General features: G+C 33.9%; 1 protein-coding gene across 15 annotated transcripts in view; it reads left to right on the top strand.

Moving 5' to 3' along the window:
* The window catches only part of ZNF280D (zinc finger protein 280D), a 301,459-nt gene that overhangs the window by 246,114 nt on the left and 40,671 nt on the right, over window positions 1-14,674 (top strand). For 14 of the 15 annotated variants that reach the window (XM_081831114.1, XM_081831118.1, XM_081831120.1 and 11 more), the window contains 3 exons: window positions 3,399-3,461; window positions 9,695-9,813; window positions 9,964-10,000. In XM_081831114.1, the coding sequence (XP_081687240.1) occupies window positions 3,399-3,461; window positions 9,695-9,813; window positions 9,964-10,000 (219 nt within the window). Of the gene's footprint in view, window positions 1-3,398; window positions 3,462-9,694; window positions 9,814-9,963; window positions 10,001-10,599; window positions 13,827-14,674 lie in introns of those variants that run through there. The other variant, XM_081831127.1, reaches the window with a different exon arrangement.

Raw genomic sequence — 14,674 nt, 5'->3', positions numbered from 1 at the left:
GAAACTTTTTGGAATAAGACTCTTGAAGAAGAGCATCATTAAACATGTAATTTTAAGTGATTTTTTAAAAATAATAGTATTATTTGGGTTTGGTTGTTTAAATTACTGCACCTTATTTGCTTATAGCCTTCAGGTAGCACTAGAAGTCACCTGAAAAAAATGGAAACAAATTACCATATAATATTGTTATTCCTCAACATGATGTATAAGAAAGGTTTTTCTCTACATGTAATAGAATTAAGTTAATGGACATAAGTATTTAATATCTCTTTTTCTAGCAGAGTTTACTATTTGCTAAGAAGTATGGCAAGCTGGTGGTGAAGAATCAGACAAATCTGGATTTGAATCCAAGCTTCACCACTTATTTATTACCTGTGACTTTGGGCAAGTTACTTAACCTGACTCCCAGTTTCCTTTTCTCAAAAAGAAAGTCATTGTGATAATTACAGAAAATGTACTTAAAGTGCTTAATAAAATGATTTTTACTTAGGAGATGTTCAAGTAATTATAGCTGTTATCATTTCTAAGTTGTCATTATTAGGTATTGTGGATAAAGTCCTTGCCTCTAATTTTAACAATTTTAGTAGGAGAGATAATATTTACCTAACTTAAGGTGGTAAACAGATGACTATGAGAGCACAAGAAGGTAAGAATGAGTTCTTTCAACAGGAAAAAAAGGGGAGGTAGTCTATAAATGACATTTCACATAGGCTTAGAAGGATGATCTAAAATTTTTCCAAGGAAAAAGAAAGATGGTATAACAGTTTGTTCCTATACAATGGATAAGACAGAGCACTGAATTAATTTTTATAAGATGTGTTTGAGTTCATTATATATTTTGTATAGATTTATTGGCATTAAGTAATAGTCATTAGAAGAACAATTGGATTATTGTGATAGCGTCATAACTGATGTCCTGTCTACAGTCCGCCCCCTCCCCCGTCCAGTTCTTCCTTTCTTCTGTTACTACAGTAGGCATGTCTGATCAGGTCATTTTTGGCCTAAAATCCTTTGCCTTCCTAACATTAATAGTCATGAAGTTCAGATATTCTGGAGAGTATAAGACCTTTCAATATTTAATTTCTAACCACTTTTCCAGCTCCTTTAGTGCTTTTTTCCTGAAAATCCCTCTGTATCTTGCTCTTTGCTTTGTCTGGAGCAAGGCAGTAGTGACCTTCTTAACTGAAATGAAGTCCTGATTGTTAGTTGGCTTCTTTTCCATTTACTTGCAGTTTTCCTTCATGCAGCCACAAAACTTTGTATGTATCACTATTAACGTTTATCTTATAATTATTTATGAATATGTATTCATTCATTTAAAAGCACTTATTAGGCATTATTCTGTGCTAGATGTTGTTTGACTTTTTCCCCTCCCCCCACTCACCCCTGGACTTTGACAGCTTGCCCTCTTTTTTTTTTGTATCTTCAACCTCTAGTGTAATGTCTTAAGTAGTAGGCATACCATCAATATTATTGATGTTCCTTTTGTGTTTCATCAGAAACAAAGTTGTTAATGGTACTGAATTGAGATTATTAAGAAAATATGGTCAAAGGGAGTTTTTTCCCCTCTAGTCTTATTGAGGTATAATTTATAAACAATGAAATTAACTTATGTTTAGAGAATAGCTTAATGAGTTTTGATAATTATGTACAGTCATATAACCAGGTGGTGAATTTTTAAAACCTAGACTTTAACATATGTTTTTACTATGTTGTTTTTAAAATCGTAACCTTTTTTCTCTTCTCTTAGATTTATTTCTATATTGTTATTAACTTTATGCAGATCTAATAGGAAAAAGAATTTTTTTCCTTCTTATTTGTGAGCTATAGACTATAATACAAGAATAATAAAGGATGGAATTTGTGTAACATACAAATAAAGAGGCACTATAAGTTTTTTTTGTAGATTGGAAACTCTAAATTAAAACTGGATTCGGACAACTAGAATTTTAAAATTACCAACATTTTAATAAGTTACAAGTTGTAGACAGAATGGAAGCCATCAAAGACCCTAAAATGTAATTTTTTTTCTCTTCTCAAACCAAAATTGTCTGAGGAAAAAGAAAAAATAACTTTTAAAAGTAACTTTTAAATCTCATTTAAAAAATAACTTATTTTGGTTCACATTCTTTGAGCATCAGATAAAATCTTGGATTTATTCTTCTGAAGAAACAGTTACGTGCACAAATTTTTGCATATAATTTCAGTGTTTCCTAACTCCCAATGTTCTCTTCTAAAAAAAAAAAAACCTACTTAATATTTTTGTGATGTTGTCTTATATTTATAAGATATTCATATAAATGTCTTATATTTAATAGTAGTTATCCCCAAATTGAAGAAATGACTTAGAAATCTTCTGAGGACATTTTCTGGGGACTATAGCAAGTCACAGTGTTTCTTTTCCCATACAGTACATGCTGTACTGATGATGGTTACCTTGTATCTGAGAGTTACCATTGACCTGGTGTGTTGGCTACTTTGAGTCTTTCAGTGCAAACTAGGGCTACCGCTGCTCAATCTTTAGCTTGCATAAGAATTACTGGAAAAACTTGTTAAAACAGGTTCTGGTAGGCCCCACTGCCAGAGATTAATTCAGTTAGGTTTGGGGGGGGGGCACAAGAATTTGCATTTCTAAATAAGCTCCTAGGCGATGCTGATGTTACTAGTCTATGACTACACTTTGAATAGTACTGTGCTAAAGCTAATCCTGGGTTTCTAATACAGGAAAGCTTTCTTTACCAGATTTAAAAGGGTATATGAAAGCTATTATCATTGGCTACAAAGTTTGGTTAGAGGTTCTCTGTTTTGTGTTTAGGGGGAGCATTATTTTAGCTCAAGAGTTCTGCTTTAGTTTGTTTTTTATAGAACTTCTACTAGTAATTGCAAAGAACTCTCTAAATGTTTGATTTTACAAATGGTAAACAGTGGCAATTAGCTGAAGTACTATTTACTTCACAGATCATTTGGATTTTACTCCCCCTCCCCTGATATAGGCATGTTAAGATTGGAAAATGATTTTTAAAAAATGATGATTGATAATGATTCATGTTATTTGCAAGAATTTGTCTTCAACTGTTCCTTAACAGATGAAAAAAACTAGTTTGAGGTACTTTACTTTTTAAAAAGAATTTTAAGTATTTCCTTTTTTTATGTAATGGTAAGGTACTGATCTTATAAGAATATACTTAGAGAAATATGTGTCATTAGAAAATAAAAGGATAAAGTGGAATTTAGAATAAAACATTGAATTAAACAGGGATGGCAAGCATTATTTTATTATTTATATCATGATCTTTTATGTAAAACTAGAAACTTTAAGTACAAACTTGATAATAAAGCTATAAATTAATAAGACTTACTGTATAATAAAATTAATAGTATCTGTTTTGTCTCTCCAGCTTTCATAGTAACCGTCCAAGTAAAAGGTTTTGTATTTTTAAGAAGCATTCAGAAGATCTCAGGTAACTAGTTGATCTTTTTAAAATCTTTATATTGAAAAATTATTTAACTTAAATTGTGTATATATGACATCTTTATTGAGATATAGTTCATATACCATTTAATTCATTCCTTTAAATTGTACAGTTCATAGTTTTCGGTGTATTTACAGAATTGTGCAGCCGTCACCACAGTTAATTTTAGTACATTGTCATCACTCCAAAAAGAAACTCTTGTACCCATTAACGGTCATCCCCATTTCCTCCCAACTCCTCCCATCCCTAAGCAACCACTAATCTAATTTTTGTTTGTATAGATTTATGTATTGTGGACATTTCGTATAAACAGAATGATGCAATATGTGATCCTTTGTGACTGGCTTCTTCCACTTAGCATATTTTCAAGATTCGTCCATGTTGTAGCATGTCAGTACTTCATTTTTTATTGCTGAATAATATCCCATTGTATAGATCTACCATAGTTTGTTTATCTGTTAAGGTTATTTTAATTTTGAAGCCATTATGAATATTGCTGCTATAAGCATTTGTATACAAGTTTTTGTCTGGACTTGTCTTTTCATTTCTCTTTTGTACGTGTGTAAGGATTAGAATTTCTGAGTTATATGGTAACTCTATGTTGAGCCTTTGAAGACCTGCCAAACTGTTTTACAAAGTACCTCCACTACATTCCGACAAGCAGTGTGTGAGGGTTTCAGTTTCTTTACATCTTTGCCAACACTTGTTATTATCTGGTTTTTTTTTTTTAAGATTTTATTTATTGATTTGAGAGAGAGAGATAGCAAGAGTGGGGTTGGGTACAGAGGGAGAGAGAGAGAGACGCGGACTCCTCACTGAGCAGGGAGCCTGATGCGGGGCTCAATCCCAGGACCCTGGGATCATGACCTGACCCGAAGGCAGACGCTTAACTGACTGAGCCACCCAAGCGCCCCTATCTATTTTTGATCACAGCCATCCTAATGGGTATGGAGTGGTATCTAATTGTGGTTTGTTCTAATTTTTTAAAAACCTGATGTTAGGAAGACCAATCTAAATGATTGCTGCTGGATGTTAGAGAGTTCTATTCATTATATCCTTAGACTAGAGGTATGATTAGCCTATATTCTCTTGCTAAATTTGTTTCAGTGATGACAAGTGGTACCAAGATGATATCTTTATGCATTTATATTGTAAAGTGAGAACAAAAATAAGGCCTCCAACGATATTTGAATATTAAAAAGATATCTAAGATACCTAGTAAAATGACTAACACTTTTTTTAGTTTTGAAGTACATTTCTCAAACCACTGGAATTCTTGAAATTGTTAGGTAGCTTAGTAATTCTTATTTTTCCTTTATCAAAGAGAAGTATACAACTTGCTTACTGTGCAGAAAGAACTATTGATGAATATTTCTAAAGACATTGATAATTAACTTTGGTTGTACCACATGCTTAACTCAGAATCAACTGAGCACCATTTTTTCTTAATATTCTTCGGAATTTTTTGGACTCTGTTGTTCTTTATTTTGTTCACATTGCCATTGCTACTTGAAATAATCAGTGTCTTTGCTGTCCTCAGCTAATATATAGAGATAAGGTTAGCCAGTACTTGTTTTGGTGCTTTGAGTTAGTGGAAAAGGTGGAACAAGGGATGATACTATGTTTCAGGGCCTTTGTACTTATCAGTCCCTGTGACTAGTCTTGTTCCCCAGATTTCTGTATGTATTCCTTTATCTACTTTGGGCTGCTACTCTGATCAGAGTGAGCCTTTCCTTGACCACTTGATTTTACCTTGTATCTTCTCCCCTGTGCTTCACCCCAGCACTTCCTATCTCCTTTTTATTCTACATTTTTATCCAGATTATCTTTCATCATCTGACATACTGTGTACTTTTTAAAATTTTCTGTGTCCTCTCGCTAGAATATGTGTAGTTTGGATTTTTGTCTCTGCCAGGCATTGACTAGTGCCTGACACATGGTAGGCACTCAGTAAATATTGTTGAATAAGTTAATGTATATGTTGAAAATTATTTATATGAACAGTAGGTCCCACCTATGCTATAGCTCATAGGGATCAGTAGCTCACAGGGAGAGAAAATTTTGATTTAGTTTTAAAAATATAGTAGTATAAATTCTAAAACATTTACTGAATTCAGGGAAATGGATTAAGATTATATTAGATGTTGCCTTTACTGAAAATTTTTATAGGAATAAAAAAGGGTTTTTTTTCAAAAGATGAGATTTTGGTTTGATTTTTACCTTACTGTTGTCAAGCTCAGTTATGTGTGTGTTTTTTTAAATGAACTATATGATTTTAAAGATCTGGAATACTTTTCTTTCAACTGGAATAGTTCTGAAATAAAGAACTGGTCAATTTCTGTGAATGGACATAGCATACTTAGGATTGTAGAACAATAATTTTTGTGATTACTCTTTTGTCTGAATGGAATATTCATTCTTTGACTATTTATTATACATCTGTCAGGTACATAATATAGCAGGTCTTATGAAGACGACAGTGATGAATAGGTCTTGGAATCAACCATCAGGGAATGTATAGTTTATTGGGTGGGAGATAAGGGGTGAATGTATAAAACTATAATAAAGCAAGGAGGACCTTTAGTAAGCTCAATAGGGTCTTTTTTCCAAAGGGGAGGGTGATAACTTGGAATGATCTGCATAGGTGTTAGATATACTTGGCTTTAAAGAATGAGCATTGTTTATACTGATAAAAGATGCACAGAGGCATTTGAGTTAAAAGAAATAGCGTGAATAAAGGTGCAGAAATGAAAAAGTACAAGGCATACAGAGGGAATGGCTAGTAGTAAATGGATGGAGCATGAAGTTTAGATAATAGTAATAAGATTGAAGTCTGGAGCAGTAGTTTTAAGCTTAGAGCTAAATTGTGAAAGTGTTGAAAATAAGGTTAAGGAGTTTGGACTTAATTTGGAGAGCATTAGAGAACCTTTGATATTTTATATAGAATCAAGTGATACTGAATGAAGGTTCAATAGCAAGGTAAGTTATAGATGCATGAATCCTATAGATTAGGACTATTGTGGTAGTTATGAACAATTTAGTAGGGCCTAATTCAAGTTACAATTCAAGTTCCTTAAAGCAAACTTTTTTTTTAAAGATTTTATTTATTTATTTGACAGACAGAGAGCACAAGTAGGCAGAGAGGCAGGCAGAGGGAGAGGGAGAAGCAGGCTCTCTGCTGAGCAGGGAGCCCGATGCAGGGCTCAATCCCAGGACCCCAGGATCATGACCTGAGCTGAAGGCAGCCGCTTAACCAACTGAGCCACCCAGGCGCCCCTTACTAAGCAAACTTTATAAAAAGGTGATAAATTATAGCAACTACCTTTTTAGGTCATTAAAATATTTATGTGTTTATTTATTAAAGATTTATCTATTTGAGAGAGAGAATAAGAATGGGGGGAGGGGCAGAGGGAGAAAATCCCCAGGCAGACTCCCCGCTGAGTACAGAGCCCCACGCAGGGCTCCATCCCACAACCCATGAGATCATGACCCCAGCCAAAACCAAGAGCTAGACACTCAACCAACTGAGCCACCCAGTTGCCCCAAGTTGTTAAAATATTTAGATAAAATGATATGTCTAAAATTGTTAGACTGGCACAGTATAAGTACTCAATAAATAATATTATAATCTTGCCATACTGAATATTTTAAGGAAGAGACAGATAACTGTAGTTTGAGCTTTACTATTGGAGGAAACATCATAAGAAAGATCAGTCATGGGGCACCTGGGTGGCTCAGTTGTTAAGTGTCTGCCTTCGGCTCAGGTCATGATCCCAGGGTCCTGGGATCGAGCCCCACATCGGGCTCCCTGCTCGGCGGGAAGCCTGCTTCTCCCTCTCCCACTCCCCCTGCTTGTGTTCCTGTTCTCGCTGTCTCTCTCTCTCTGTCAAATAAATAAAATGTTTAAAAAAAAAAAAAAAAAAAAAGATCAGTCAGGAGAAGTTGATTTGGGGAAGAAGTACATGATTTTAGTTTAATGAAGGTCAGTTTTGATGTGCTAATGTGACGTCTAGGTATAGATACAGAGCACACTGTTAGACTAGAACTTCAGGGAAGAAGTCAGTCTAAAGTATGTTACTTGTTTGTATTTTGTATATTGGCAAAACTTAAAATTTTAAAGTATGTGATGAACTTCAAAACCGCATTTATGCTTTGTTAATAAGTTGACAGTAACAATGATCACATTACATGATCTATTTTTTTTCACCTAAGCAAAAATCACTTATAGCAGGATTTCAAAGAATCTCATGGAGGAAGAGGTGCAACCAGAACAAATAAGGGAAACAAAGCCATCAGTTACTACCATGGCTTCTCTCTAGTCTGACCTGCTGAAGCAGGATGATCTTGTCTTTATTATTTTCTCTGGACCTGGGTTCCATTTTCCTTCCTTAGTGCAGACAAGCTTTCTCTATTGGTGACTTAAATATACTAGTCCCAGTCTCCCACAACTTCCCAGATCAAGAAATTTGATTATAAATCCCAGTTTTACAAATCCTTGTTTAGTGAAGGCATGATGAGTTAGGCATTCCATCCCTGGTGCAAGTAACTATGACTAGTGGAATAGTAATTTAGCTACTACTTACCATTGAGACTACTTTTGGTTTCTGCAAGGGCAGTTTATTAATAGAGAAGACTATATAATTAGTTATTAAAGTTAAGCTTTTAAGTTTAACTTAAAAATATTCCATTTAGAAATCTAGTACATTTTAGTAATCACTTTCAAGAGGACTTTTAATTAATGTTTGATAAAGTTCACTTAAGTTGAATAAATTTTTTAAACAGTCACATTTAGGGCGCCTGGGTGGCTCAGTTGGTTGGGCAACTGCCTTCGGCTCAGGTCATGATCCTGGAGTCCCTGGATCGAGTCCCGCATTGGGCTCCCTGCTCGGCAGGGAGTCTGCTTCTCCCTCTGACCCTCCCCCCTCTCATGTGCTCTCTCTCTCATTCTCTCTCAAATAAATAAATAAATAATCTTTAAAAAAAAAATAGTCACATTTACAATTCAAGTTCTTTAAATACCTTAACATCATTTATACATTTAATATATTTGATTTTCTTTTAAACAGCATTTCGTATGCTTGACTCATAAGATCCAAAGTGCTTAATCTAGTAAATATAATAAGTTAAACATGGAGTGGTTTTCTAAGTTCTCTGAATATTTCCATATTTTTGCAGGGCTAATAATATTTTTAAATACCTTTCAACAAAAAATCAAAAGTTTAAACAATTTAAATTAGAATCTGAAGGCCAGTGTTACATCCTGTATGCCAATTATGTTTAAATATTTGCAAATAGCAAATGCTACACAGTCTGATCCAGTGAGTATAAAAACTATTCCTGAATTTAACAAAAAGTATTGACAGCTTTGGGAATTGTTTCCAAACATTTTTTAAAATTTATAATCATTACAGATTTCATTTAGGAACTGCAGCACTCAGTGGAGTTTTGTTAAGGAACAAGTAATTTAGGCCCCAGATAGTGGACCAGTTCACTGTGCTCATATGCTAAGGACCAAGCTTTGGACATCTGTAGTGAATTAACTACTTTAGTTAATTCAGTGTTAAATGAGAATAATGCCAACCTTGGATAGTTTTGGTGAGAATTAAACTAAAAATATATGGGAAAACCTTTAACACATGGTACACAATTGATGGCAGCTACAGCATCATCTCTTTTTAAAGCCTTAACGTTTCTCTTCTAATTTTTTCATCACCTAAATAAAACACTAGATTATAAGCTCTGTTAGAGCACAGACTATATTTTTTGGTGATCATTATAATCACAGTGCGGTATAATAGTACATAATAGTACAGTGTATATAAAGACAGCCTCAGTAAACATATATTGAGTGAATTAATACTATATCCTTGCTTTGCAGATGAACAGAGGCACAGATAGATTGTGACTTGTTAAAATAACACAAGTTGTTAGTGAGGCCAAGGCTGGGCTGTAGGTCTCCTGTCACCTAGTTTTTAGCATGAGTAGTAAAAGTTTATAAAACAAAAATACTTTCTGTAAATAAATGGTAGCATAATTTGAATATGGCTATTCCATTTTCCAGAGAATCATTTCAGTTATATCAAGTTTTATAAGAAAAACAGGAGTGACAGTTATGACATAAAAAACAAATTATAGAAAAATAATCATTGAACTTATGTATGGATTTTTATAAAAGATGAAAACCTTTTCTTTTATACTGTTTGCTTTTATTTTTTTTATAGGGGCATTACTCTAGTGTGCCTTAATTGTGATTTCATAGCTGATGTTTCTGGCTTAGATAATATGGCCACACACTTAAGTCAACATGAAACTCATACTTGTCAAGTTGTAATAGAGAAAGGTACGTATATATAATTGTATTACTTTGGATTTTTGATATTTATTCCAGTATTTTTGGTCAGCCACAATATGGGCTCTTTACTAAATCGTTATTCTCACTCATCATATTTCATGTGCTGTTTTAAATATAAAACTTTTCTTCTAATTTCAGTTTCTGTTTGTATCCCAACTTCTGAACATCTTTCTGAGTAAGTTTAATTTTTACTTCAGTGCATTTTACTTTGATGGATTTTAGCAGTATTGCATTTTAAAATGTATCATTAAAAGAAATGAAAAATATTAAAGTTTTTTTTTTTTTTTTAAAGCTGCTTGTTGAAATAGGTTCCTGCTCTTTGGAGCTCGTGACCTGGTGCAAGACAAGTTGGAATTTCCTAAGTTCAAAGTTCTGAGATGTTTTCTTACACAAAGGCAGTTAAGCAGCCAAGTTCATGACACTAGCTCTCATTATTCAGCAATTTTCAGCTTCAAATGGGACTAGATTCTTATTCCACCTTATCTTTGTGTCAGGTTGACATATCTTAACATGTGTTTTGGTTTTTTTTTTTCCAGTTGGCTCTCTCCAAAAATAACTTTTGTTGCTATGGTCATTTCTTACTTTGCTAAAATAATTTGTGTTTTTCTCTGCTGTACTTGACTTCAGAATAATACATTCCAAATGATATGGCTGTTTGTCTTTTTGTGTTTTGTCTGCTTTCGTAATTTCTTATAAGTCTTAAGTTTTTAGGCCAGATGATTGTCTTTTTCCTCATCCGTTGTCTGTCATTGTGCTATTTTTCTTATTTTTCAGATGCAGAGGCAGCCCAGAGATTTCAAAAAATGTCCAGGGTACACCTGGACAGTGTCCCCCTTCGATGGACACAACTGATGCCTGTTCTCTCTTTTCAAGGAATGTGAATAATTTGACTGTGGGACCTGCTGTAGGTTGTGGTCTCAAGAAATCAGATTTTGGGGAGACTCCCTTCCTTCATGGCTGGCCTCCCGTCAGGCTGATGATGATTTAGCCAGAGATGGTCTCAGGGCCCACCAAATTGAGCACACCTTCCCACTGGGGGCTTTGGCTCTTGATCTTAAGCTTGTGGGTCACTTGTGGCCAAGAAAACCCCATCAGATCAGTGCTTCAACATCCAAGTTGAAGTATAGTCATTTTGGCTGCTGCCTTTTAATCTTCATCTAGCATGAATGCAGTCCAAGGAATACAAAAGCTCTCTGGTTGTTAGGAAACCATGGTTATTTTCATGTCCTTGGAACAACAGGTCTCTAAAATTATGTTCCAAATTGCAGTTATTTTTCTATCATTTAAAATATATTACCCAGTACTAACTTTCTAGTTTTTTAGGAATACCAATTCTCAGATTTTTGAATTTTAAAAAATTTAATTTTGAACTTGGTTTTATGTTCTCCAGATTTACTGATGTCTATTTTATGATGTCTATTTTTATATTCTTTTCTTTAAAACTGTTGTTTAGTGTTTGCTTTGTTTTGTTAAGAACTCCAAGAGATTCTCTGGAATTCTCTATGGATTCCCTTATAGCTGCCTATTTATAGCTTTTTATTTTGGCTGTTGTTCAGAGCATTTGACATTATTATATCCTCTGTCTTACTTTGGGATTATTATGATCAATATTATCTTAATAATTGTGGGTTTTAAAGTGTAAAGAATTGGCAAAACCTCTTCTTGCAGACCTTAAACAAGTTTTAAAGTCACATATTTGTACATCTAATATATAATATCCACTTAACCATTAACGTAGTCTCTTTGGGTAAAGGTAACATTAAAAATTATGGGGACCAATAATGTAGTTGTTTATATTTTTATATATATATATATACATACATACATACATATATATATCTCCTCATACATATGTATATTTTAAGAATTTGACATTTGTTTATTTTAGTTACATTAAATATAGATCTACTAAACAGTTTTGATGCTATTAATTTCTTTTAATAAAAAATTGTATTGTTTAAGTGCCTCAGGAATTATTTACTAATAAAGAATTCATATGAAAGCTCTAGATTTATCATATAAATAGGAGGATTGCTTTAATTGTTTTATGGAGGCCTTTTTATTATTTGGCCTACAAACTGAAAGCTATATCTACTTAATGCACCGTACATTGTTTTCCTCCAGGACAATTGAAAGGTCATTATACTATACCAATTTCTTGAATCTTAAAGACAAGCAAAATGCCTTTTGTAATCTTACCTGCTGTGAGGACAGGCAGGCTCTGAAAGTATGACTCAATTATGTTTTTTACTCTAAAATCAGAACTTCTTTAATTTTACTTAGAAAAGAAACTTAACACCAATTTAGATGACTGCATGTTATGTAATGTGCTCCTTGCAAATAATAATCAAAAAAGTTCAATCCACTAGTGTTAAATTTCCCAACTAATTAGTACTGTAAATGAATGATTTTCCAAAAGCTCCCAAAGTGGCTTGTTTCTTAGCAAGTGGACCTGGTGATATACTAGTCTCTATTTCCTTATTTCTAGGATGTTTTGTCATTCACCCTCTTTCTACCCAATTTTAAAAATATTTTAAAATTTTGCCCAGAAGCAACAACTTCTTTCCATTTGTAACAGAAGTTTCTTTTTCGTTTATAAATCCTTGCTCTACCTTGGTTAAAGCTCTAAACTACATTCTTGATATCACAGTGTAGGAGTACTGCTTTGTGTTCTTTCCTAGGACTCTATCTTATAGTATTATCAAGTTCATTTTCTTAAATTTTAAACTCTTAAGTTCTATCACATATAACTTCCTTTTTAAAAAGTTGGTATAAATAAAACACTTAAGGCAATTGGTACAAAATTTGCTTATTATACGCAGTTGGTTGAATTTTAATTTGGTGCTGACGAGTTACCATCAAGTTTATTCACTTGATCAGAAATTGTCATTTCATGCACGTGTGTTTTTGGTTACCACCAAATAAAAAGTGAAATTTAGTTTGAATCCATCGCCATTCTTAGAAAAAATGATTCCTAAACTATAGAGACTTAGGATTCTTGCCATATTTTTGTCACATTTTGGCAAAACACCTTGCTGCTTTGGGCCTCATTTATTTCTTCAGTGATTTCTCAAACATCTACTTTGTGCCAATCTCTGCCCTTCTTGAGCTCATGTTTTATTTAGTGCTGAAAGACAGGCAATAAAAAGTAAATAAAATATGCAGTATGTTAGACTGTGGTCAATACTGTAGAGTAACATAAAGTAGGGAAGGGGGATAAAGAGTACATGGTAGGAGTTGGTGCTCAGAGAAGTCCTCACTGAGACATGACATCTGAGTAAAGACCTGAAGGAAGGACTGCAAGGAGACTGGGTTGGCCACAAATGAGTGAGCAAGAGAGAATAGTAGGAGATGGGGCCTGCAAGGTAATGTGGGTCATGTATGAATTTGGCTTTTACTCTGAGATAAGAAGCCATTCATTAGAGGATTTTTGAATAGTGGAGTCTTGTATACCTGAGTAAAAACTACAATCAACAAAAAACCTTAAATAGAGAAGAGTGTTTATATTACTCTAGTCCCTGTCTTGAGAATAAACTACAGAAGACCAAGGGCAAAATCAGGGAGATTAGTTGGGGGGCTCTTGTAATAATCTGGTGGGAGATGGCAGTGGATTAGGCTAAGCACCTAGCAGTGTGGGTGATAGAGGTTTGATTTTGGATATATTTTGAATTTGTTGATAGTTTGAATGTGAAATAGAGAAAATGTTGAGGGTGACGTCATAGTTATTAATCTAAGCAGATGGGAAGATGGCATTGATACTAATTGATATGGGGAAGACTAGGAAGAACAAATTTGGAAGGGAAGATGAAGACTTTGGCTTGGAGCATGTTTTAGTTTGAGATGCCTGTTAGACATCCAAATGGAGATGTCATAGTCATTCACTTATGTGAAGTGAGGGGAGTGTTCTAGGCTGTAAATATCACTGAACATTTTTAAATGTCATGGGGATGAATACAAGTAACACCGGAGAAATGTGAATAAAATTGGTATATCACTCTCAATATCTTGGTTATGATTTTGTACTATAATTTTGTAAGATGTTATCATTGGGAGAAACTGGACAAAAGGTGCATGGAGTCTCTATTATTTCTTACAACTACATGTGAATATAAAATTGTCTCAAAACAAAAGTTAAATTAAAAAAAGTGGAACTGTATGAGATTACCAAGGGACACAGTAGAGATAGAGAGAAGGTAAGGTCCACAGATTGAGCTCTGGGGAATCTGACAATAGAGGGTTAGGGAGAAGAAAAGGTATTGGCAGAGGAAACTAAGAGGGAGTGGCCAGTGATACAAAAGGAAAACCGGGGGAGTGGTGGTTTCCTTTTTGTAAAATATGAGTGCAGACATGTTGTAGAGTTCTGGGATTCTTTATTCAATATTGGTCATACATACATGTTAAAATTTGTTCTTAGGAGATGAGTACAGAGTGCCACATATCCTTATCTCTGGTAGCAGAAACTTTTGACCGTAAGAAAACCAAATGTCAGCATTACTCCCAGCACCTTTAACTCCCTACATGTACTCTCATAAAAGTAATTCTCTTATATTTTTACAAAAGAAAGTAACTAGGTCATTGTTTCCCAAACTGAATTGTGGAACTAGTGTGTCCGTAATTCATAAACTGGGGGGAAAGTTTCCGTGGTCAAATAAGTTTAGGAAATGCAAGTTAAAATTAAATAGATTCTTTAATATAGGATCTTTCCTGCTAGATGTGGGCTGTATCAACTAGTATATTTATTTGACCCTGGAGTTTTTTTTCCTTCAATACTTATTAACTTTTTGACATTAATTTTCATACAATAAGTATGTAGAATGCTGATCTAGAGGGATCATTCTTTGGATTCTCT

The sequence above is a fragment of the Leptonychotes weddellii genome, chromosome 9 (assembly GCF_054177405.1).
Source record: "Leptonychotes weddellii isolate Sample4059 chromosome 9, ASM5417740v2, whole genome shotgun sequence".
Lineage (NCBI taxonomy): Eukaryota > Metazoa > Chordata > Mammalia > Carnivora > Phocidae > Leptonychotes > Leptonychotes weddellii.
The sequence above is the reverse complement of the archived record's forward strand: the minus strand, read 5'-3'. Positions and strand labels throughout refer to the sequence as shown.